At 39.9% G+C, this 23692-nt stretch overlaps 1 protein-coding gene across 3 annotated transcripts; it reads left to right on the top strand.

The window, feature by feature from the left end:
• Positions 1-399: 399 nt before the first annotated feature.
• On the top strand, positions 400-22158 carry LOC117761952 (sodium- and chloride-dependent GABA transporter 2-like). 3 transcript variants are annotated; one of them, XM_034586351.1, is made up of 16 exons: positions 400-528; positions 15179-15369; positions 15773-15907; positions 16776-16916; positions 17423-17510; positions 17594-17726; positions 18371-18505; positions 18978-19081; positions 19250-19374; positions 19472-19584; positions 20716-20853; positions 20940-21042; positions 21121-21221; positions 21628-21798; positions 21909-22063; positions 22101-22132. In XM_034586351.1, the coding sequence occupies exons 1-15, from the start codon at positions 491-493 to the stop codon at positions 22017-22019; spliced, it is 1827 nt and encodes a 608-aa protein (XP_034442242.1). In that variant the 5' UTR covers positions 400-490; the 3' UTR covers positions 22020-22063; positions 22101-22132. The 3 variants fall into 3 exon arrangements, with proteins under 3 accessions (XP_034442242.1, XP_034442241.1, XP_034442243.1); XM_034586350.1 differs by having other exon boundaries at positions 21909-22158; XM_034586352.1 differs by lacking the exon at positions 400-528 and adding an exon at positions 4610-4804 and having other exon boundaries at positions 21909-22158.
• The last annotated feature ends 1534 nt before the right edge of the window (positions 22159-23692 follow it).

Raw genomic sequence — 23692 nt, 5'->3', positions numbered from 1 at the left:
TCAACCCAACAGCTTCCTCCTTAAAATAGACTTGAGTCTGCATCGTCACACTGCTTCTGCTTTTGTGTTATTATTAATCTGGCTGTCAGGACAACATCGACATAGGTCATCTGAGGAATTTAAACAAACATGTTTTGGTGTGGCGCCTATGATTTACATTTGTTTCAACCTTAAACATGTCAAATAAGTCTAAACTGATATATACAAAAACTCAGTGTATTTCAATCGTTTGAATGTCACACTATTTGTGAGTTTATATTGCAAAAGACTTGACTGGTCCTCTCAGCTGACAGCTGTGTTGCTTTGAACGTGAGTACCCCCACACCCCTGCAGAGACTCACTTTGACCGACTTAGATAATTCTTTGACAGCCAGTATAATGATTTGTCAGTGTCTTGTACCCAGTGTGTAGAGTCTTGACACTCGTTGCAGTGACTTGTCAGTGATGCACAGAGAGACATTAGCACTAAACTGAAAACAAGCCTTTTGAAATGGAAAAACAACAAGCTGCTTCAGAGGAAGACAAATGGTAAGCATGTAAAAAGATTGAATCCTCATTTTATTCGTAGGCAATTTAGTCACGGTGCTGTTTTTCAAACCACTAAACCTTGTTTGATTATTCTTTTAAAGTTAAGAAAAAAGGGGGAAACTATCTCCCAGACATGGGTAAAAATGTCAATTTAGTTAGTTAACTATTTCTATTAGTTTAAAACTTACACTACAGCCTGTACAACCTGTGCATTGATGAAATGGGATTGTTGCCATAGGCAAGCTCAGTCTCATCCTGCATCCTGTTTCATTGTGGCTGCAATACAATCAGGGATGTGTGCCTCGACCTGCATGGTAGATGGGGGTAACTGTGTAAGAAGTGTTATTGAGTGTTTAAGATTTCCGATAGACAGTAACAGCCGAAGACATAATTCACTGAAAAATGAAAATTCACTCATTATCTACTCACCGCTATGCCGATGGAGGGTTGGGTGAATTGTTTGAGTCCACAAAACACTTCTGAAATCTCAGGGGTAAACTTTGTTGGTGTGTCTCCTGTGGTGTCATCCAAGTGTCTGTAAGCCGGCATCTTTTACACCATGTTTTTACATTACATTACATTACATTTCCTTTAGCTGATGCTGTTATCCAAAGCGACTTACAATAATCGATGCAACCATGAGGATACAAACCCAGAACAGCAAGAATCAAGAAAGTACAATTTTCTTCAAGAAATCTAAACCAACTAACAAAGTGCTATATGTAAGTGTCATATAAGTGCTACTAAATGTAGAGGAGGGAGAGAGGGAGAGACGGACAGGTACAGAGTCTGTTGATGTGGTTGGGTTGTCAGATTGTGAGAGTGGGAGAGTGTAAGAGATAAAGTAGTGGTCACATGAAGACGGGTTACAGTGAGGTTAGATGTAGAGCAGTTTCTGGTGAAAATATAGTCACGGTGGTTACCAGCTTTGTGAGTAGGAGGGGAAGGACTGAGTGAGAGAGCAAAGGAAGAAAGTAAAAGTAGTAGGTCAGATGACTTCTCTGTCTGGATGTTGAAGTCACCCAGAAGGACAAGTGGAGGGCCATTTTCCGGGATGTTCGATAGGAGGACGTCTAATTCATCCAAGAAATCTCCCAAAAGTCCTGGTGGACGGTGGAGAACAACAATTTCACAGCATGAAATTCAAAAGACAAAGGGGTAAAATGTGGAAGCGGGTAGAGAGAAAAATCCATTTGGTGGTGATGAGTAAACCTGTACCACCACCCCTACCAGTGGGTCTGGGTGTGTGGGTGAAAGAGAAGGCCGAGGAGAGAGCAGCAGGGGTGGATCTTTTGATCGGTGTGATCCAAGTCTCAGTGAGATCAAGGAAGTCAAGCGATTGCTGGGTAGCAAAGCCATAGATGAAGTCTGTCTTGCGGGTAGCTGACTGGCAGTTCCAGAGCCCCCCTGTGACAAGGTGTTGGGTATGTGTGGAACGGGTGGGATAGATCAGAGAGGAAAGGTTACGGTAATGTAAACAAGTGCGAGGCCTATAGTATCGAGCTCATACAATTCAAGGTAAGACAAAACAGTACAAACTAGAAATCTAGTTAACCTAAGGCAGCAGATACAATTGTATTCTAGCAGAGAAGCTTATTTAAAGAATATACTGAGCCTAAATCCAAGTAGTCCAGTAGTATGAAACCCCAGAAGTCCAATGCACACTTTTTAGTCTAAACGCCACTGACATCTTTCTACGAGGTGCGTTCACGGATTCCTCGGACACATCATGTGTCACGCTAGCTTAGTCCACTTCCAATGACCTTGTTTTGAGTCAAAGATGAATGTCGGGGCTTGCGGACCCTTTGATGACACCACACGAGCACTATGGAGGCACGTTATGTTTTTTCTGTTGTTTTATTACATCTGAAGTATAAGTCGCCGGTTACTTCAACTGTTTTGGATTCGGTTGTAACAAGTTTACCCCTGAAACTCCACACTTTACCCACCCCTCCATCGGCATAGTGGTTAGTAGATGATGAGTGAATTTTTTAATTTTTCACTGAACTATTCCTTTAAACTCTTCTAGAGGAACAGCTGCAGACTGGAACAGCTGTTCATCCATCCATCCATCCAATATGTGCTGTGAATAGAAAATACTATTCTTAGATGGGCATACATTTTTCCCATTGATGTTTGGAATGAGAGCAAAACATTATGCTGGACAACCACTTAATTCAGGTACACATAATTAAATGAAAATAAATGTCCACAAATCAATCCTGTTCTGATAATGAGCATGAACCTAAGAATAGAAAGAAACAGGTCATCTAGGGACAGAACGTGGTATTTCACACAATGCGTTATCTGTTGAATGTAACATCACTTTGTGATGGAATGCTGTGGATACTGGACCTCAGGATGTGTGTCTGAGACGCGGGACAAGCAGGACTTGCAGGACAAGTTGAGCGATTGGGTCTGCACTACAGCACGATAACCTGAGCAGACAAATATATGTTGTTTATCAAGAGCCGTGTAGATCCAAAATGCAATTCCACGTAAAATGTTAAATTTATATTTCTGTTTATGGGCAGATTAAACAAACAAGATACAGTTTCAGCGGGTGAGCTTATATATAGGCCGAGGTTAGTGTATTTCTGTATGTGTATTTCAGAGTTAGTGTAGCCAAACAAAAGTTGTTAACCAGAAAATAGTACAAATGGCAGCCTACTGCAAAAAATGAATTGCTTGTCGTGGCCTCTGACACTTTTCAATGTGGACATGTAAACACTCATAAGTGAGTGAGTAGCTTTTCTTGTTGTGACTTGTCAGACAGTGTAAATACGCATGCCACAATTAGCTGATGGAAGCTGTGCAGGAAGAGGACAGCCCGTTCACTCCGCTCTGCATCTGCCAATCGGCTTGTTGCTCCCTCACTGCGAGCTAAACACTCAACAAAATCACGACTGTTTGCCGTCCTGGCTCCTAAATGGTGGAATGAGCTCCCCGATGACATCAGGACAGCAGAAAGTCTACACATCTTTCACCCCAAACTAAAAACACATCTCTTCCGACTATACCTTGAATAAAAAAAATTAAAAATTAAAAAATTAAAAACTTTAGTTTAAACTAAAAAAATTTAGTAGCACTTAAATGGCACTTACTTATTGCACTTTCTTGATTCTTGTTGTTCTGGATTTGTACCCTCATGGTTGAATGCACTAATTGTAAGTTGCTTTGGATAAAGCATCAGCTAAATGAAATGTAATGTAATGAAAAGGACAAGACAGATGAGTTCAGTGAGGTGTTAAGAAAACCTGGCTTGAAGACAGATGTTAGTCAAACAGGCATATCTGCATGAACTGACAAGCAGATATGCAGAAGAACACAAGTTCCCCTTTTCTCCTCAGATTCCAGGCTGAACCAAAAAAACTTTCGTTTTGCCAACAGCATGTGCGATTTTACATACCACGGTTGCCTTCCAAAATCAGAGGTATTCGTCTAACAGTATTGTCAGACTCTGGATTTGTTTCTATGACAAACTCCACTGCCAGCATAAAGGCAGAACAATGCACCCCCCACCCTTTCAAAGGTCCATGGTTGGACCAAGGGTGTTACAGACTACTGGGGCCACAATCAGCTCATCTTTGTTTGAGTCAGTTATTATGGAGGATTGTATACAAAAGTCACGGCCATACCACCTTTCAGGCCCATGATGCATTTTAAATACCATAGTGCACTACCTGAGGTTAATGGAAGTGTTAATTAGACCAAAAAGAAACTGGACAAGAGGAAAAGTCAACTTGGTGATAGCACTAGACATGTAGGTATCACTGAGGGTTTATCCTCAGGGAACCATAAATATCTATTAATTTCATTGCAGAGACATTTTCCAGAAAATGGAAGAGTCAGCAGATCGTCAAAGTCAGTGGGATTCATTTAGTCTGAGCTAGAGTGTGGGCTATACTGGCAACACATGTTGTCATGCAGCTAGCGTGGCCACTGTGCAAATCCCCTCCTCTGCTGTATACTATGAGTCCATGTGGCTGTTGGAAAAGTCTCCGCCTTAAGTTGCTCATTCAGAAGCACATAACGCCCCCGCCCCCTCTCGACTCAGTGTGCTTTCTCTCTCCCTCATTGTCACACAAGCACAGCTCTCTCAAACCTCTACTCATGGACTCACTCATGGTCAGAGACAGGAAGAGCACTTGTCCCGGAGAGACTGTGGGATCTACACTTGTATTTTTCCCAAAAGGCAGCAGATGAATTCCACCTAGAGCTAAATGGAAGCCTAACACAGAACCACAGACAACTGTCGTGAGGCTATCTTTGTCAGGTACTCTTTACAAGTGACTTTCCCTTGAGGTCATAAGCAAGTTATTTTCTTTCTTGTATGTTTGCTTTCTGTTTGTAGAAACGTGTGACAGTAATGTGGTTTCATGTGTTGCACGGGAAACCAGCGGTAACCTCGCAGATCACTGAGCTTTCACTGTGCCGCCTGTCGCTGTATTAAGTAGGCCAAAGGTTAGCGGCTGTGCTGCAGCTATTTCTCTTGTCAAGTGTTACACCTCGCGCGGCTCTGTGACCATGACTGCAAGAAAACTATCAACGTGCATGTCTCTACTGCACGTGTCTGACCGGGCTGCACAATAACAAACCCTTTTAAAAAGTTATTCTGACAAAGCTGGATAAATGTTAGAGAATACATTTTTGCTGGGGTTGTTTTAAGAAAATGTATTTATTAGCTGCATACATGAATTCATAATTATTTTTTTCATCTTAAATCCTTGAATGTTGATAAACTTAGGAACTGCAGAATGGACATATAATATAATGTAATATGTATATATCATAGTTGTTATGCGCCTATAGGATGTACTATAGGATGCATACAGGATGTATACAGGATGCATACAGGATACATAGGATGTATACAGGATGGTCAAATAATCAAATCAGAAGCACTGACAAAATATTTACCACTGAGCTCACCCTAACCCATCAGTGGTTGGGAGGGATAAAAACAAATGCAGCCAGCAGCAGATGAGACCAACAACTATTCCCTCCACTGCCAAGTACCAGCAAGTTACTCAATGTGCGGTCTAGTAGAACAAAAATATTATTGAGATATTTTTGAAAAAACTAACTTTACATAATCTTGTAAAGTTTGGTTAGTACGGATAGGAATGAGCTGTCCTGGACATCAATGCTAAGAATTGTTTCCACTTGTCCTCACTCCCTGAAACATTTTCATTTGCAGCTGATTTGCGAATATTTTTTAAAAGCAAAAGCTTAATATTAAGAAAAGGTTTTCTGTCTGGTGATCATCAGTTGTTCACTGCTTTTTATTCATGCTTGAGGTGTAGCTGTAAGGGTGGCAGTGTCAGTTGGTCCTAACTTTAGACTGTGTGTGATTCACCCTGATGGCTGACTGCAGTACACATTAGACAATCTTTACTCTCAAAGATGTTTTAGGGAGTTGTAATCACACTGATGCATGTTGAAGTGTTCTTTCTGTGGTTTGGTTTTAATTAGTTACTTGATGCTTTGATGATTGATAGCTGAGACCGATTAGCAAGTGGTTAAGTGTGTGTATCCCAGGACTTTGATACCATGGCTCCACACCACCATCGCCACTGTGCAGACACTGTCTGCAGTTCCTTATATATTTTAACTTAATTTTTGTTTTTTACAACAGGTGGACATGGGGATGCATTGTGCTTCTTTATACGGTCTTTAGTATATATGGTCTGAGTTAGATAAATTGTGCTAACTTTTAAATTCCCTTAATTTTGCCACAAAGAAACCAGAATGTGTTAGGTTTACACCTACAGTAAGTACTTGAAAAACGAATTGTATCCACAACAGTTTCATCTGTGCTTTGTGTTCAGTGCAAATAAGCAAATATATGCAACACGCTAAACCAAGATGATCATTTTTGATTGGAATCAGCATCTCATCATTAAAGTGTGATGGCATGCTCAAATTAGCATTTAGCCTTACAGCTTCACAGAGCTGTGTTGTGCCATAATGCATCAAACGTGATACCATAAAATGGTGTGCCTTTCGGCATTAAATAAATTTGGTTATCAAAATAAAATATTAGATATTAATATTTTATTATTAATATTAAATAATAACTTTAATTGATTAAAGTTACCTCGGGGCACCACCCTTCAAAGGAAGGGAAAAGATAGCCAATTTATTGATTAAGTCTCATAGATTAAGGTTCTAACTACAAATTTTGGAACTCTGATTAACAATTAAATTAATAACTATAACCAAAATTACCATATAGATAGTTAGCTAAGTTGAAAGATATGGGGTTCTTGACAGTGTAGAGGTTGGCGAAATTCACTTATGCAACATTAATAAAAAAACATTTGTGAAAGAAAAACATTTATTATGAATATAATAAAGGATAAAAACACAAATTACTAACGGTCTAATTGCTAAACAAAGATAGGTATGTGCGTGTGTCTGTGTGAGTCAGCGTGCTTTCAAGATGGTCGCTGGCCAAAGAGATAACACCCGTCCCCCACCTATTGGAATGTTTACGACCTGTAGAGATAATGAGGTGAAGAGTTATGCGTGCGTCTGTGTGTGTGCCAAATTAGAGGAAGTTACTAGATTGGATGCAACGAAAGACTGTGAAGAGCATAACAGACTAACATTACTTTCTCAATAACTTGTACCCAAAATATCACAACACCACAAATCAAACTTATAAACCTCACACAGAATCGAATAAACAGTCTTGCTTAGCCTAGTATAATTATTAAGCCCAGATGTGTTACCAGTCCGTGGAAAGGGGAAAAAGGAAGTTGCTGTGCAGTTCGCAGTTTTGTGTCGTCTTGCTGGTTTCGGTTGAGTTCAGTTGCTGTTTGAAGTTCTTACAGCAGGACATCGAGTCGCTGCTTGAAGGGTTGGCAGAGCTTGGAGTGCGAAGAGGTTTCCTTGGTAAGATGAGCTGGAAGCTGCACCTTTGTGCTCCTCTCGAAGAGTTGGATGGGAAGAGAAGATGTGAGCTGGAGAAGAGGCTCGACAGCCTTCCCTCCTGTGGAAGGATCGTAGGAAGAGGATGAAGAGGCTCGACCGCCTTCTCTCCTTGGAGGGAGTGTAGAAAAAGAGAGATCGAGCAAGAAGCTGGAGAACCTGGCTTATATTGGCCCGGTGACCTCACAGGTCATGGGGTCCAGAGTGACCAATGGGAGTTGAAACCTGTGTCCCTGGGGGGGTTTTCCACCCCTCTGTGTGAAGTTGTTGCCTGCTGGGAGACTGAGTTCCTTGCTCTGGTTTTTAATGGCCCCTGGGAGACGGAGTCCTGGGGGAACATGCGGCTTCAGGGTTTGATGGCACATGTAGGCCGAAGTGTGGTTTCACACAAAACCATGGCCCAACATCCCCCCTTCGTTCTCAGGATCGCACCTGACGTGGGTTCCTGAGGGCGAACTTGAACATGTTTAGTCCAAAGCTGGAAAAGTCAATTGTCAGTTCATTTGGATTGTAACATCTGGGCATTTGTGTATACTATCTAGTTTGGCTAAGCAAGATTCAAATTAGACAAATAATTCAGATTACAATGACAGTACAATATGAATAACCTGTGCTCTTCACTAGGTTAGGGAGAAAAAGGAAGAAATAAGACATTGTAAATTGTAAGATAAGATGCAGAGAGAGTGGCACGTACAATGATAAGGTCATTTTTGGAATGTCCAAGAGTTTTGTTCACTCATGGAATCCTACTCAATGTAGTACTCAGTCTGATCTGTTAGACTTAACAATTTTAATCTTCAGCAGGTTTTCCTGCGGAAGGTTGTCATAATTTTTCAAAGTCTCCAAATCCAAATGACTGTATCATTGTTTCTGTAATAATATGCTAATGTCCTAACATGTGGTATGGACTTCATTATTATGAAATGGAAAGTAGTCGATCCAAACATATTTACAAAGTTGGCAGTGGTATATAAGTTTAATCAGAATTTAGGTTTTGAAGTTTGCTGCTGTTGCTAACAAAACAGGTTTCCTATTAACTGCAAGAAACTTAATACTGACTGTCAGTACAGGGGTTCACTGTGTTGGTTATGGCCTTGAGGAGCGAGCTCTGGATCGCCTGTGTCGTGGCTCAGGGCCGTAACGCTCTGGGGAGCCAGAGTCCAGGAGGACTTCAGAGGCGCTGTCACTGTGTGCTCGGTCATAACCATATCTTAAACTGTACTCAGAGATGCTGTCGTCATCTTCTGAGCAGTGGTAAGTTGTCTGGGCCAGAATTTCAGAGTATGGTTTCCTACAGCTTCTACTGTGGGAATGCCTATCTCTGGGAAGTTGGTGGACATGGCGGGTACGCTCTGTGTCCCTACGCTGCCTTCTGTCACCCCCCTTCGTTTTGTTGTGAGGGTGAAGTTTTGAGGCAGCGGATGAATTTGACACCGTGCTGTTTGTTTTGACGGGCTCGGTTGCACCTACTGTAGCCTTGAAAGTGATAACAGTTTCCCAAGCCACCTGTGTCATCTTCCTGATCTGCTGCATTGAAGGTTTTCCTTGCTGTGTCATCAGTACAACATGTGTGCGTATACATGGATGTAAGTTTCGTAAGAACATGGACTTGAAGGTGGGATTTTCTTCTAGGCCTGGTGCGTTCTTTCCCTGAAAATAAACATGCCTCAAACGTCGAAAATAATCTTTGGGATTTTCGCGACGTGAATGTTTAATTTGGGATGCTGTAACAATGGATGTTATCTCGTCAGCAGTAGAAGAGAATTCCTCGACTAGTGCTTGACGGAGCTCTGTGTAGTTACTTGTGACACTGGAAGGAAGTGACTGAATAAACTTGTGAACAGCTGTAGAGCTGGTTTTTAACACGAGTCTAACCTTCTCTCTTTCTGTTGCATTTGGCACATCACTTAAGCTGAGATCTAGTTCTCTAAAGTAATTATCAATATTGCTATCACAGTTGTCTGGATCAAATTGTTCAATATCTTTAGCTAGAAACTCAAGCAAATCAAAGCGAGGACACTGTGAGGTCCGGGCCCGTGCATCACCTGCTCCAGGTCTCTCTGGTTGAGGGGGAGGTGCTAAAACATCTTGAAATGTTGAAGTCCCCCCTTTGGAGAGTTGTGCACGGAAAAATGTGTCATGCATCAGTGGATGAGAAGCATATGAGGCACAATGTGTTCTTGAAGATAAACTACATGTGTCGTCAATGTCAGTGTCAGAGTCGGGGAGATGGGAAGTTAGGAAGCTGTTACCTCTTCCTGTCAGTGGAGGATCAGGAGGTGACTTACTTCCCGAAGACTTGGGGTCGGATGGGATTCTGTCCCATCTTGGGAGTGAAGAGGGAGTTAACCGTACACTATCGGAGGAGTGTGAATCGGAATAACCAGAATCGCATTGGTTCAAAAACTGATGTGAGGCCGGGCCTTCTAATCTAAGTTTTAACAGTTCCTCCTTGTGTGAAATGAGATCTGACTCTGCTGAGTGCAGGTCCTCTAAGTAGTGCAGGGCTTTCTTACTAGCAGTTTGAACCTCCTGGAGGAGAAGAGCATTTTGCGCTCTTAGGGCATTTACCTCCTGTTCCACAGCTGCTTTGCTCTGACAGGCAAGGTTGATTTGCCTGTGGAAATTTAGAATCATACATCTCAACAATGGACCCTTTGATGCTGTTTGTGCATCACACTTGTCATTAAGTAGTGAATCTATTTCTTTATTACACTCACTGAAGTTCAACTTGCTGATGAATTCAGGATAGCCAGGGGTCAGGCTCTGTGCTATGGAAGAAACAAATTGTTCTACACAGGGGTTCTCCATTGTTGGTTCTGAAATTGAAAATTAGATTTACAAGTTTATAAATCAAAAGCAGTGTGGTTGGCTTTGGTGTTGCACTGGCAGACACCTGGTAGTGTGGATTTGATCGTACACTAGCCTAACCAAAACTATGGTGGGTTAAACAGTTCACCAAACTTTTAATCACTAACTGATATGCAGGGCAGTAACAGTTAGGTTCTATAAATTCACAGGGCTGGAAGCACGCTGTGGCTCTTTCTCAGGTTCTCTTATCCAACTTGGGCTGAAATGCTTGGCAGTAACAGCCAGGTACAAGCTCTGTTCCATAGGGCCGGTGGCGCGCTATGTCTTAATTCAAAAGCACTTAACAGTTACAGGAAATTTCACAGCTTGACCAGTTAACATTGAATATGTGGTATTCAAATGTTAAAAGAAATTCTTAAAATTTCAATAACGAATATTCAACTGGAGTTATTAGCAACGATAGCAATCTTTTAGCGTAACACTATGAGGACTTAAAGTGGTAGTTATGAATAATTAATTATTAATAAACATTTAATTTATGAATAAATTAAATTTCACCACAATGCACTTGTTTGTAAATACGGTTGAATGTCTACTCCGGTGGCAGACTAGTGGAATTGAATTCAAACCTTTGGCTTGACTGAAAATTCAAAATTCCACTTGTTTCTGGCGTTTGCCGAAAATGAAAACAAATTAATATTGCATAATTATTAATTTTTCAACTGTACTCTGCCTCACGCGGGGGCACCATTTATGTTAACCAAAAATGGAAGAGGAAAAAATTAATGTTACATAATTATGAATTTTTGCCAACTGTACTCGGTCCACCCAGGGACGCCATTAATGTTGGAAAAAATTATTAAAAATTAAAATGACTAATTAATGTTACATAATTATGAATTTTTTGCCAACTGTACTCAGTCCACCCAGGGACACCATTAATGTTGGAAAAAATTCTTAAAAATAAAAATTACTAATTAATGTTTCATTATTATTAATTTTTGCCAACTATACTCGGCCCACCCAGGGACGCCATTAATGTTGGAAAAAATTATCAAAAATAAAAATTACTAATTAATGTTACATAATTATGAATTTTTGCCAACTGTACTCTGTCCACCCAGGGACGCCATTAATGTTGTGCCATAATGCATCAAACGTGATACCATAAAATGGTGTGCCTTTCGGCATTAAATAAATTTGGTTATCAAAATAAAATATTAGATATTAATATTTTATTATTAATATTAAATAATAACTTTAATTGATTAAAGTTACCTCGGGGCACCACCCTTCAAAGGAAGGGAAAAGATAGCCAATTTATTGATTAAGTCTCATAGATTAAGGTTCTAACTACAAATTTTGGAACTCTGATTAACAATTAAATTAATAACTATAACCAAAATTACCATATAGATAGTTAGCTAAGTTGAAAGATATGGGGTTCTTGACAGTGTAGAGGTTGGCGAAATTCACTTATGCAACATTAATAAAAAAACATTTGTGAAAGAAAAACATTTATTATGAATATAATAAAGTATAAAAACACAAATTACTAACGGTCTAATTGCTAAACAAAGATAGGTATGTGCGTGTGTCTGTGTGAGTCAGCGTGCTTTTAAGATGGTCGCTGGCCAAAGAGATAACACCCGTCCCCCACCTATTGGAATGTTTACGACCTGTAGAGATAATGAGGTGAAGAGTTATGCGTGTGTCTGTGTGTGTGCCAAATTAGAGGAAGTTACTAGATTGGATGCAACGAAAGACTGTGAAGAGCATAACAGACTAACATTACTTTCTCAATAACTTGTACCCAAAATATCACAACACCACAAATCAAACTTATAAACCTCACACAGAATCGAATAAACAGTCTTGCTTAGCCTAGTATAATTATTAAGCCCAGATGTGTTACCAGTCCGTGGGAAAGGGGAAAAAGGAAGTTGCTGTGCAGTTCGCAGTTTTGTGTCGTCTTGCTGGTTTCGGTTGAGTTCAGTTGCTGTTTGAAGTTCTTACAGCAGGACATCGAGTCGCTGCTTGAAGGGTTGGCAGAGCTTGGAGTGCGAAGAGGTTTCCTTGGTAAGATGAGCTGGAAGCTGCACCTTTGTGCTCCTCTCGAAGAGTTGGATGGGAAGAGAAGATGTGAGCTGGAGAAGAGGCTCGACAGCCTTCCCTCCTGTGGAAGGATCGTAGGAAGAGGATGAAGAGGCTCGACCGCCTTCTCTCCTTGGAGGGAGTGTAGAAAAAGAGAGATCGAGCAAGAAGCTGGAGAACCTGGCTTATATTGGCCCGGTGACCTCACAGGTCATGGGGTCCAGAGTGACCAATGGGAGTTGAAACCTGTGTCCCTGGGGGGGTTTTCCACCCCTCTGTGTGAAGTTGTTGCCTGCTGGGAGACTGAGTTCCTTGCTCTGGTTTTTAATGGCCCCTGGGAGACGGAGTCCTGGGGGAACATGCGGCTTCAGGGTTTGATGGCACATGTAGGCCGAAGTGTGGTTTCACACAAAACCATGGCCCAACAGCTGTGTGTGTGGTTGTGGTCTCTTGGTGATGTTATATTACTTAAAATTACATTACATAATACAGAACTTTGGTTTTGTACCCACTCTAATGTTGTTCTGAGACTGAAAGTGAAGCAATTATTTCACCACGAGAGGTGAATAAAGAAATGTAGGCATGTAATCAAAAGGTGGTGGATATTGAGATTCCTCCAGTCACCCAACATCTACTTTGTGCACTCCTTTCTGCTGCACATATACTTTTGTGGCCTGCAATAGAAATATGAAGCCCTCCCACTAATTAACAACAGCTTCTTCTAATGCAACTGTCATGGTTCCAAGAAATGATTTTGGATTTGCAAGAATACCCTTACTACAGAGGAAATGTTGATTTTGGATCTGTCAAGCAAACAGACAGTTTTATAGCCCGACTTGCAACACACACACGATCTGTACTTTCAGAAACGGTTGATTCTTGAAATATGAATTATCTCAAATATGTGCATAATGTGCATAAACCTTTTACTTTGTTGTTGGTGAACAATTTCAGGAGCTGACAGCATCCATGCATTATTACTTTATAAGCACTCAATGCATAAACCAATATCACTTTTTCTTCTCTTGTTAACTTTCAACAATTGGATCCATGACACCTGGTCTCCGACCCCCGGTGTCACTGTTCTCCACTGTGGCTCATCCTATAGAACAAATGGCCAATGTTATAAATTGTGGTTTTAAAACTTGACAATACAAAGTTTTATTTTGGACCATGGGTTTTTTCATAGTAAACTGGGTACAAATGCTGTTTGGGCCTCATTAAAGCTGCAGTTGACTACTGGAACTAAAGACATCCCAACCCCATCAATTAATTTTGACTGTGCCATTGGTTTCATATTATGCAGCACTAAAAAATATAGGGTGACACGTCCTGTAGTTTAAGTAGTGTCTACTTCAGCTGGAGGAACCTTGAGGTACTGAATTCCAACTAAGATCCAAGGTTGCGGCTGCCTGTTTGGATCAGCTGTCTGTCCTCTTTACCGACAAGCTTGTCTGTAGTATTTACAAGCAGTTTTCAGAGTAAAACATCTGGTCTTTTTTTGAGGGGCACTGTCAATCAAATTAAATTACGTCTACATTTCCATGATGTGGTTTTCTATGTCTATTGTCTCAAAGAGATGGATTTAAAATAGGGTGAAGGTCAAGGTTAGATTTGGGGTCAGTTCTGCTTCAGCAACAATCGTGTTTCAACAACTAAATAGGTCGCCTGTCATTGAGCTTGGACAAGACCTAGAATATGAAATGAATAAATAATAAATATGACAGCTGTGACTCAGAATGATTTTTAGAGATGTGTTATTGCTAGTTTCCTGTTTTGAGCCTAACACCACGGTGGAGGAACGTCTCTAGAGAACAGAAAACAGTGACACAACCATTAAAAGGTGTAGTCCGGCCTGAATTCCCTTGAGATGTCTTTGAGAAAGCCATACATCTCTATTGACACCAATCTGTCATGTCTCATCTCTCTAGGGCAATGTTCTGCCAAAAACAAATTCCAGAGAGGAACAAAAACAACAATTACTTGTGTCAAACAACAATTTCTGAAAGCAGGAGTGTTTAAAGCTGTTCCAAGTGGCCACACTGGAAAGCCTTCCATCACAGGGAGGGATGATTATCATTCAAATACAATACAAAGACTGAAACCCGTAATTTGGTTACACCAGTTTGGCTTGTCTTGTGAAGGTAACCTCCCTTAAGTGATACTAAAAAGCTGGTTATAAAGTAGTTGACTGTAATTGAATTGTTGCAAATCATTTCAAAGAGTTTAAGACTTACCTAGGCCACACCTGAGAAACCTACCACGAGTAGTATCATCATCACTACCACCTGACATCCAACACCTTGCCAAAGAGAAGCAGTGCCAGCTATAGCATTAGAGGGGTTAGTAAGACCATGTGATCAATAGTTTAGTATGACCCTTGATGGATGTTGTAGAAATTTTAAAAGTCGGTGATAGGAAAAAAGTATCTGTTTATCACTAAATGCTTAGTAGCACACATATTTTCCAGTCTAGTGCTTCACTCCCACATTAAATCCTAGGCAGCAGAACAAAAGCAACATTGATGAAAGAATTACACCCTCATACCAAGCAGCAATGACCCTCTGTTGACCTAATGTAGCAAGACTGCTGGCATTGTGCGAATTATGAAAATTAAATCATGTCGATATTGCTGCTGTGGTGTTTACTTGACTCTGAGGGGGCTCAGGAAAAATGACCTGTAAATATAGTGGATGTGTTCTTCAATTAAAGTTTGCTACTGCAAAAATGAAAAACTTATATAACATAAATAATAATAACTAAAACACCAACAACATATTTTTCCTGTTAATCTTTCCTTCTGTTACAGTGCGATGGATGAGGCCCACAGTTCACAGGTCAAGTTAAGGCTGAACAAGGCTCCAGCTCAGCCTACATCCATCACCACGCCCCGAGGAGAGTGGTCGAGCAAACTTGAGTTCCTCTTGGCTGTTGCAGGACAAATCATTGGCCTGGGAAATGTTTGGAGATTTCCTTACCTGTGCTACAAAAATGGCGGAGGTGAGTTTCATTATAATCTTAAGGAAACAGACTCAGTTATAGAAAAAGCAGCTGTTTTTCTCCAAAAATTTGAATATAAAAAACAACTCAAACATTTGTCTGTGAATTGGCTAAAATCCTACATCAGAACCATTATATTAAGAGTCAGTGCACTAAAGTGTATGAAACCATAAGCAAACAGACAAAACACTTATGTTATCAGTTATGCACTCTCCAAACTAGAAGGGTGCATGGAGAGTGCATAACTAAAGGCTAACACTCTATCTCACCATGTTAGAAGAAAATGATTGGATCCTAATATTGTAGCTCTCTTAGGCTCCATCTTTACTATATATTGTGATTCCAATGATTGTTTAACGTGTTCAACCTACAAACAACATATGTTGTGGATTTCTTTCCATAGGTGTGTTCTTCATCCCGTATATACTCTTTTTTATTACCTGTGGCATCCCCCTGTTTCTGCTGGAGACCTCTCTTGGCCAGTACACCAAACAGGGGGGTATTACCTGCTGGAAGAAAATCTGTCCCCTGTTTGAAGGTAAACATCTGGATTTACAATGTGAACTAAAGGGAGTGTATTTACAAGAAGTTAAGATATTTTCAAAGTAGAACATGTGTAGTAATGTTAAAGAGATGCCTGCTATTTATCTGAAAATGAGTGACTATTTTTTCTGGTGCTTTTTTGATGGTATAGGCCTATTATCAATGCTTTTAGACATAACAATAAAACAGGCGTACAATGTCATGTTATGTGCACACTCCAATAAGAATTAATAATATTTGTAACAATTGTTACAAATATTATTAATTCTTATTGGACCTGTAAGTCACAGAAATATGTGAAAATGAATATGAAGTGTTTCAGTCAGTTTTTTTCTAAAGATGATGCAGTCAATGTAAATCCTTTGCACAAACCAACAAATGTGCAAATCAGACTCAATTTATGTAATGAGATTGTAAATTATCAGTTAGATTCGGTTAAATTTCCCACTATATATTTACTTTTACAAATGTCAGTATATACAATTGATCTTACAAACTTTTAGATGACGTCTTTCATTGTAGGACATGTAGGGCTGAACTAAGAATGCCCCAAAAAGTCCAGAGTTTGAGTACAACACAAGATACGAAGTGTCAGTAGAGGTGGTTCATCCTGTGCTTGGTAAATTAAAGTTAGGGTTGGTTAGTTGTTTCTGCAGTAGTAATAAAAACACATCAAATAACAACTTCTTAAGTGTATTATGTGCAAAGTATCACTATGAAGTTCTGAATAACAAGGCTTCACAGTTGTGCCCTGGACACAGTAACTTTTAATGTTTCCAGACGTATTTGAGAAGTATACTGTACATGGATGCTGTATTAATTGAAATTCTTGTTTGTTTGTTTGTTTGTTTGTTTGTCTTCAGGGATAGGTTACGGCAGTCATATAGTTGTTTTGTACTCTAGCATTTATTACATCATCATCCTGGCCTGGGCCTTCCTGTATCTGTTCTCCTCCTTTAACTCTGAGCTGCCTTGGGCGAGTTGCAGAAACAGTTGGAACACAGGTATGTTATAATGTGACTGCAGGCCCACACACTGTCAGTGAGTCGCTGCTTTAGAGATTCATCAGTAGATAAGAGGAGCTGGCTTGGGATCTGCAGTTTAAAGTTCAGCTGCAGGAATCATTTTTAAGTCATGATATGCCAGGTTCTCTTTGTTGGCTTGTGTTCAAGTGATATATATCAATCTTTTTCATTTACATTACTGCCCATCCCTCTTGACTTGCATATTCTCCAAATAACAAGTCATCTGTCCCACTTTGCCCAAGTTCCTCCCTCCTTTCTGGGCATCCACTATGATATAGACTTGACTTCAATATTTCAATATCTTTAGGAAAAGGTTGAAGGGCGAGACAGGTATACTGTGCAGCAGACAGCATTTCCTAACTGGACAGGTAGTCAAGGACTTGGCAGGATGTGGCAGTGAACAGCAGGGAGAACAATCTGAAGTGATCTGTGTCGCAGTGGGCGTCGGTGTCTTGTTTAAAACATCCTGTGTTTCTTTACAACAGCGACGTGTGTGGAGTTCGATAGAAAAGCTGATTCTTACAACTGGACTGTGCCAGAAAATGCAACGTCACCTGTGAGAGAGTTTTGGGAGTGAGTGTGAAAACAAAGCCCAAAACCAAAGCTGAAAGTGTCTTGCCATTTATGAATTAAAAAACTGAAGATGTACTTTGCAGGAGAAGAGTTTTGAATCTCTCTGGAAGCATCAATGAATTGGGCAGCATACGATGGGAGTTAGCTCTGTGCCTTCTGTTGTCCTGGATCATCTGTTACTTCTGTGTCTGGAAGGGAGTGAAGTCCACGGGGAAGGTACGACAACCATTTTCTGTTTTATGCAATATAGCAAGCAAATGTTAAAGGACAATGGATCCTGTAGGAATTCCTGATAACCAAATTAATGGTGGACAGACTTTTCTTCTCCTCTTTGAAAACTGCACTCGTATCACTTCACAAGATACCAGGCCTCTGTCACGACAGTTCGGTCATAGATTTGTGCTTGTACAAAGTTCATGGTTAACCTCAAATGTGTCGAGCATAAACGTATGACAATAAAAGGAACAGGAACAACCCTGTTAAAACTGACTTTAGCTAATAATTACACTACTTCAGATAGAACTTCTCAAGATAATAACTCATGACATGTTTCGTGGAATATCTTTGACATGGAACTAGTGTCAGTCAGTCCACCGAATCAATCAACTACTCTATGTTAATGAGTTAGAATATAACCTTGAATCCTTCCCTCTCTGTACAATGTTGTGTTGGGTTTTGTGCCGATAAGTACATTGTTAACCTGGCGATGCGGGGGGTTGATTTTAGATGTTAGAACCTGAGCACAGCCTTCTACAGCTGCTCCTCTCAGACTTGACAGATATCGCTTCATAAATTAATTAAAATGTAAATCCTTGTCGTAAAACAGCCTCAGATTAACCTGCGCCGTGGCTCTTCCCCAGGTGGTTTACTTCACTGCTACGTTTCCATATTTGATGATGATAGCGTTGCTTATTCGTGGAGTCACGTTGCCTGGGGCCATAGACGGGATCAAATACTACCTTTACCCAGATCCATCCCGCCTCACTGATCCACAGGTATGCACCGATTTCAAGATGATATCTAGTATTGAACATACCACTGTTTCCAAAGATGTACAGATATATGAGAGTGAATTTTGTGTAATAAGTGTACCTTGACATTTGAATATTTCCATTTGACTCAGTGAATTTTAGTTTAAATACTACATTTAATTGAAGCATTATATAACTTGAATGAACAAACATGTACAGAAAATAATGCAACCATGATACTGTACAAGGTGGAAATTGAAGGGGGAAATCAGATGGTTTGGGTGCGTACACGTAGTTTTACGTTGTGTCAGAGTCCAAATAAATTAGCAAATGGTCAGTTCTGCTTATGTCACAAACATTGACAACCACGTAAAACATTATCAAATGTCCATGAGGTGATTCTGTGGTCACTGTGTAACTACAGAGTTGCAACACAGTAAATGCCGGTCATGTGTAATTTACCGTGGATGTAAAAACGTCTCCTTTTGTCTTGCAGGTGTGGATGGATGCTGGCACGCAGATATTTTATTCCTATGCTATTTGCATCGGATGTCTAATTGCACTTGGCAGTTATAATAAGTACGACAATAACTGCTACAAGTAAGTTTGATATGATATTTAATATGAACTTTGTGAGGTCATGCCGTACCACTAAATCGCTGTGTTGTATTAACGATTATGGATTGTGGGGGTTAAATCAACACTATAGGAAGAAAAGATGTGTTTTTGCATTTAATAATGGTGATATTATTTTGTTTTGTTTTGTAGGGACTGTGTATATTTGTGCCTTCTGAACAGTGGGACCAGTTTTGTTGCAGGCTTTGCCATCTTCTCTGCACTTGGATTCATGGCATATGAGCAAAACACACACATATCACTAGTGGCAGAGTCAGGTAAGTGCATGTAAATTAACATGTAATAGAATATACATTGCACATTTAAAGAAATCAATTATATATATATTAAAAATAAATGTCATATTTACTGCAGGTCCTGGCCTAGCGTTCATTGCCTATCCTCGAGCAGTCGCCATGATGCCTTTTCCTCAGCTCTGGTCGTTATTCTTTTTCATAATGATCATCCTCCTGGGTCTGGACAGTGAGGTAATCTTCTGTAGAAGTGAAATTGGTCATAAAAGCACCTTTTTCTTCTCAATAAAATCTTCAATTGATGACACTATATTTTTATTTGGCCTTTGCACTGGCAACAGCCAGAGCTGGAAGCATTATGTTCTCAGGTTGCCTGTAAACACAATAGCTCAAATTCTATAAATTTGGTTCAGAAGTTCACTTGGACACAATGATGATCTTGTTGGACTTTGGCCGTCAAGTTACCTCACAAACCAGGCTTTTGGTCTTGTGAAGGTGATATCTCAAGATTGTTCTGAGGGAATTTCTCTTACTGTGGTTGAACTCAAGGATTAACTGATTTGGATTCAGATGTCAAAGGTCAAGGGAACTGGGAACTTTTTGGCCACAACTCAAGAATGAATATGCTTATTATTAAAAAATAATACACTTAATACCCTTTATTAAATTCCCTTAAATGCTTCCCTACATATATGAGTAAGGAAAGACATGACAGATGATACAGCGAGGTGGTAATTCTGGTTAATAGTGGAATAAAATTGTGAAATACTTGCAAATTGAAGGCTTCAATTGATGTGCTGCACTCTTTGTTGGTTTTAGAACGACACAGTTGTCACTTTGTCGTGCAGCGCCTACATTGTTTAAATAACAAATGCACTTGCACCCATCTGAGCACCCAAGGGTTGCAAGCACATCTGCCCTTTAAAGATAAAGACAGATGTTACTCTGATAGGTTTACACAAACTACACCCATGATAACTTCAGGGAATAAGAACAACCCTTGTGAACCATATGCGTCTGGTGCAGCCACCGTATTTCTCCATTGTTAAATTAGCAAAATCAAATTTGGAAACGCCTTGAATTCACTTGTGTCACTGCTTGAGACGATGAACTTAAACCATTAAAACTGAGATGTTTTTATGAGATGCAGTGGCCAAGCAATGAGTAATGAGTGGAATCAAATCAAGGTTTGGATCAAGAGAGTTTCGAAAAGATTTCTCATACACATATTTCCAATGACATTTTGTCACGCTGCATATTTTTCAGAATTAGAGAGAGAATTGTGCAGCCTCGATGGAAGTTAAGTGTGACGTTTGGTGACACACGGGAGGAGTTACTGTGTAACTGGGGATGTTTGTGTTTCAGTTCGTAGGTCTGGAAGCTCTCGTGACAGGAATTTCCGACATAAATCCGGCCTTCTTCCACGTTGGTCACCGACGCAAACTTCTGCTGCTTGCTATCAGTGTTGTCAGTTTCTTAATTGGCCTTGTGATGGTGACAGACGTAAGATCACATTCAAATGTCACATTATTAATAAAGAACACATTTTCCGCTATGACAGAATGACTAACTGATCTCCCGTCTCACAGGGTGGACTGTACATCTTTCAGTTGTTTGACTACTATGCCTGCAGTGGGATGACTCTGCTCCTCTTTGCCATATTGCAGTCTGTCAGTGTTGGATGGGTGTATGGTGAGTTAACTCATAAGGAGGATGTACACCTCTTCCCAGTGAATTTGTGATCTTCAATACATTTACATCTGCTTACAGGTGCAGACCGTTTTTTTGGAAACATTGAGGACATGATTGGATACAAGCCTCTGCCTCTGATTAAGTACTGTTTGAAATATGTCACTCCAGTTGTCTGCATTGTGAGTAACTTACTGTTGGGTTTTCCGTTATTGCACTGCATACAATGATGTTTATGTGTGTTTTGTTGCTTCTATTTAAATTAAGCACAAGCTAACTTCACAAACGACTAGCTAATTATATGCTAACTCCTAACCTTGGAAGTTATGCTAGGTTACTAATGTAGGTTAAGCAAGCAAATACATTTCACCAAATAAACACAGTTTAACTCATTTCTCACATGTCTTGGTTTTGGACAGACGTAAAAAAGATATACTGTATATATATTTTGTTTCTGTACCAACTGAAATGGAAAAAACATTTCCCTGATGAATAACATGTCAAGTGACAAATTCCAAAGATTTTGCCTTCCCTGTTTGCAGACTGTGTTCCTGAAACTTAAACGGTTTTTCTCTTGACTATTTTCAGGGAACATTTATTTTCTCTTTAATCAAACACACTCCTTTGAAGTTCAACAACACCATCGAGTATCCATGGTGGGGTTATGCTCTTGGCTGGTGGTTCACTCTCTCCTCTACACTCATGGTTCCCATCTGGATGGTGTACAATCTGAGCATAACTCCTGGTACACTACGACAGGTGAGCTGGTGTTTATATATATATATATACTATAAATGTTTTATTTGTTTTTTATTAAAATGGTTGCATTTGAGTAAAACCGATATGATCTTCTCTTTCTGCTTTGTTAGAGGATCTCCATTTTGTGTACTCCAGCTGACGACCTTCCTCTGGCCATCTCAGAGAAAAAAGCTCTGGAACTGCTCGACCTGAGTTCCCCTCCTGACAGCATGATGTCCTAGTGAGAAGAGACAAACTGGAGCAGCTTCACTCAACACTTTGAGATATAAGGGAAGGTTCCTCCTCTTTTTTCCCGATGAGACCTTTACATCTATTCATTTAGCAGAGAAGGCTGCAGACAAAAGTTCTGTCTACTTCCTGAAGGAGCCACCAGGACGTCCCAATGTTATGTTTCTGACCAGAGTACTGCCACTGTTCAGACAGGCAGGAAACGTATGACATCACAAGTTTGTATTCTTGTTAATCATTGTTACATTATTCTTATTCTTATATTAGTAAGATGGTCAGAAACAGATATCAGTGGTGGCAAAGGCCAAAAGACACACCCACTTCAAGTATCACCCACAATAAGACACGCCCCCTACAAGTAACGGCCACCAAAAGGCACGCCCACTCTATGATATAATTGGATGTTAACCCAATCACTAATTAGTGGGTGTTGCTGCTGTATGTTAACGCTACAACACGCAAGCTGTGTATGAAATACTGCGCCAGGCAATATATGTAGACAGGGGAGCTGTGGTGTGTTTGGATAAAAACAATTTTTTTTTTCAAAATTTATATATATGATAAATGTGAAGTAGAACAAGGTCACTAACATGAACTGAATTGGTTTTGTGGTGGAAAACAATTCATTGTCATAAGGAACTGTAAACTCCCCCAGGTGGTCAAGGATGGATTTGAGCAAAATCAAATAGCGAGACCCTGGCTATATCCTCTTTTCATTTTTCTATAGCAGTGGAACAATATTATATACTATAGAGACAAATCAATATATAAGATAAGATTTGCTGAGTTAGGTGAAATTCTGATGTTACAGCAGGTTAAGATATTTACCTTTCATGGTTACGGTAGAAAAAGAATGGAATATAAGTATAATAGATTCTTTAGTGTATTCAATCATTAGTAGCTTATGATAGAGTAAAATAATAAAATATTACTGTTCTGTTAGAAATATAATAATATATTAAATGGAGAGTACTATTAGTGACTAATGTATGTAATGCAGTCTAGTCTTCTGTGAGTTACATGGAACCCCATATTGGCGTAGGGTCCAGCCGCCATGCAGTGTCTACATATACTGTATACTCCTGTAGTAAGGGTTCTTTTGGATGATTCAGAAAAGTAGCAGACATTCCCCCTGTGTCGCAGTCTGGAGGCAGACCCTTTGTGATCAAAGCAGCGAGGTTAGCTGCTGTGATGGTACCTCATTAAAAAAGCTCCTACTGTCACTGAAGAAAGGAACTCAAATTCTGGGCCGTCAGCAAAGGAAGTTGCTCCCTGTGAAATTTGAGAAATGGAAAATCAACAGGCTTAGAGTTGACATGTACTGTAGGGCTCACCCACCCAAGCACAGCCTGAGACCGTGGATCATATTTACTTCTGGTGCCTTAACATAACAGTATCCACAAGTTGGCAGTGAATGTCAGCCAGCTAGCATTAATGTAGCCTTGTGTAGCCAGAACCTTTCTTCATACACAGATACAGATCAAACATAATACAAGACAGATGATTGCACACTTCACTTTTTAGCTGTTGATTTACTGCATATATTTTAATCTGGGCTCATTCCAAAACTTTACTCACTAATTCATATTTTTTTAAAGTGTCACCAACATTTTGTAAACGTCATATTGTTTAAACATTAATGGCATTAATGAACATGGTTGATAAC

Source organism: Hippoglossus hippoglossus, chromosome 5, assembly GCF_009819705.1.
Source record: "Hippoglossus hippoglossus isolate fHipHip1 chromosome 5, fHipHip1.pri, whole genome shotgun sequence".
NCBI lineage: Eukaryota > Metazoa > Chordata > Actinopteri > Pleuronectiformes > Pleuronectidae > Hippoglossus > Hippoglossus hippoglossus.
Note: the sequence above shows the minus strand (reverse complement) of the source record. Positions and strands in the feature narration are given on the sequence as shown.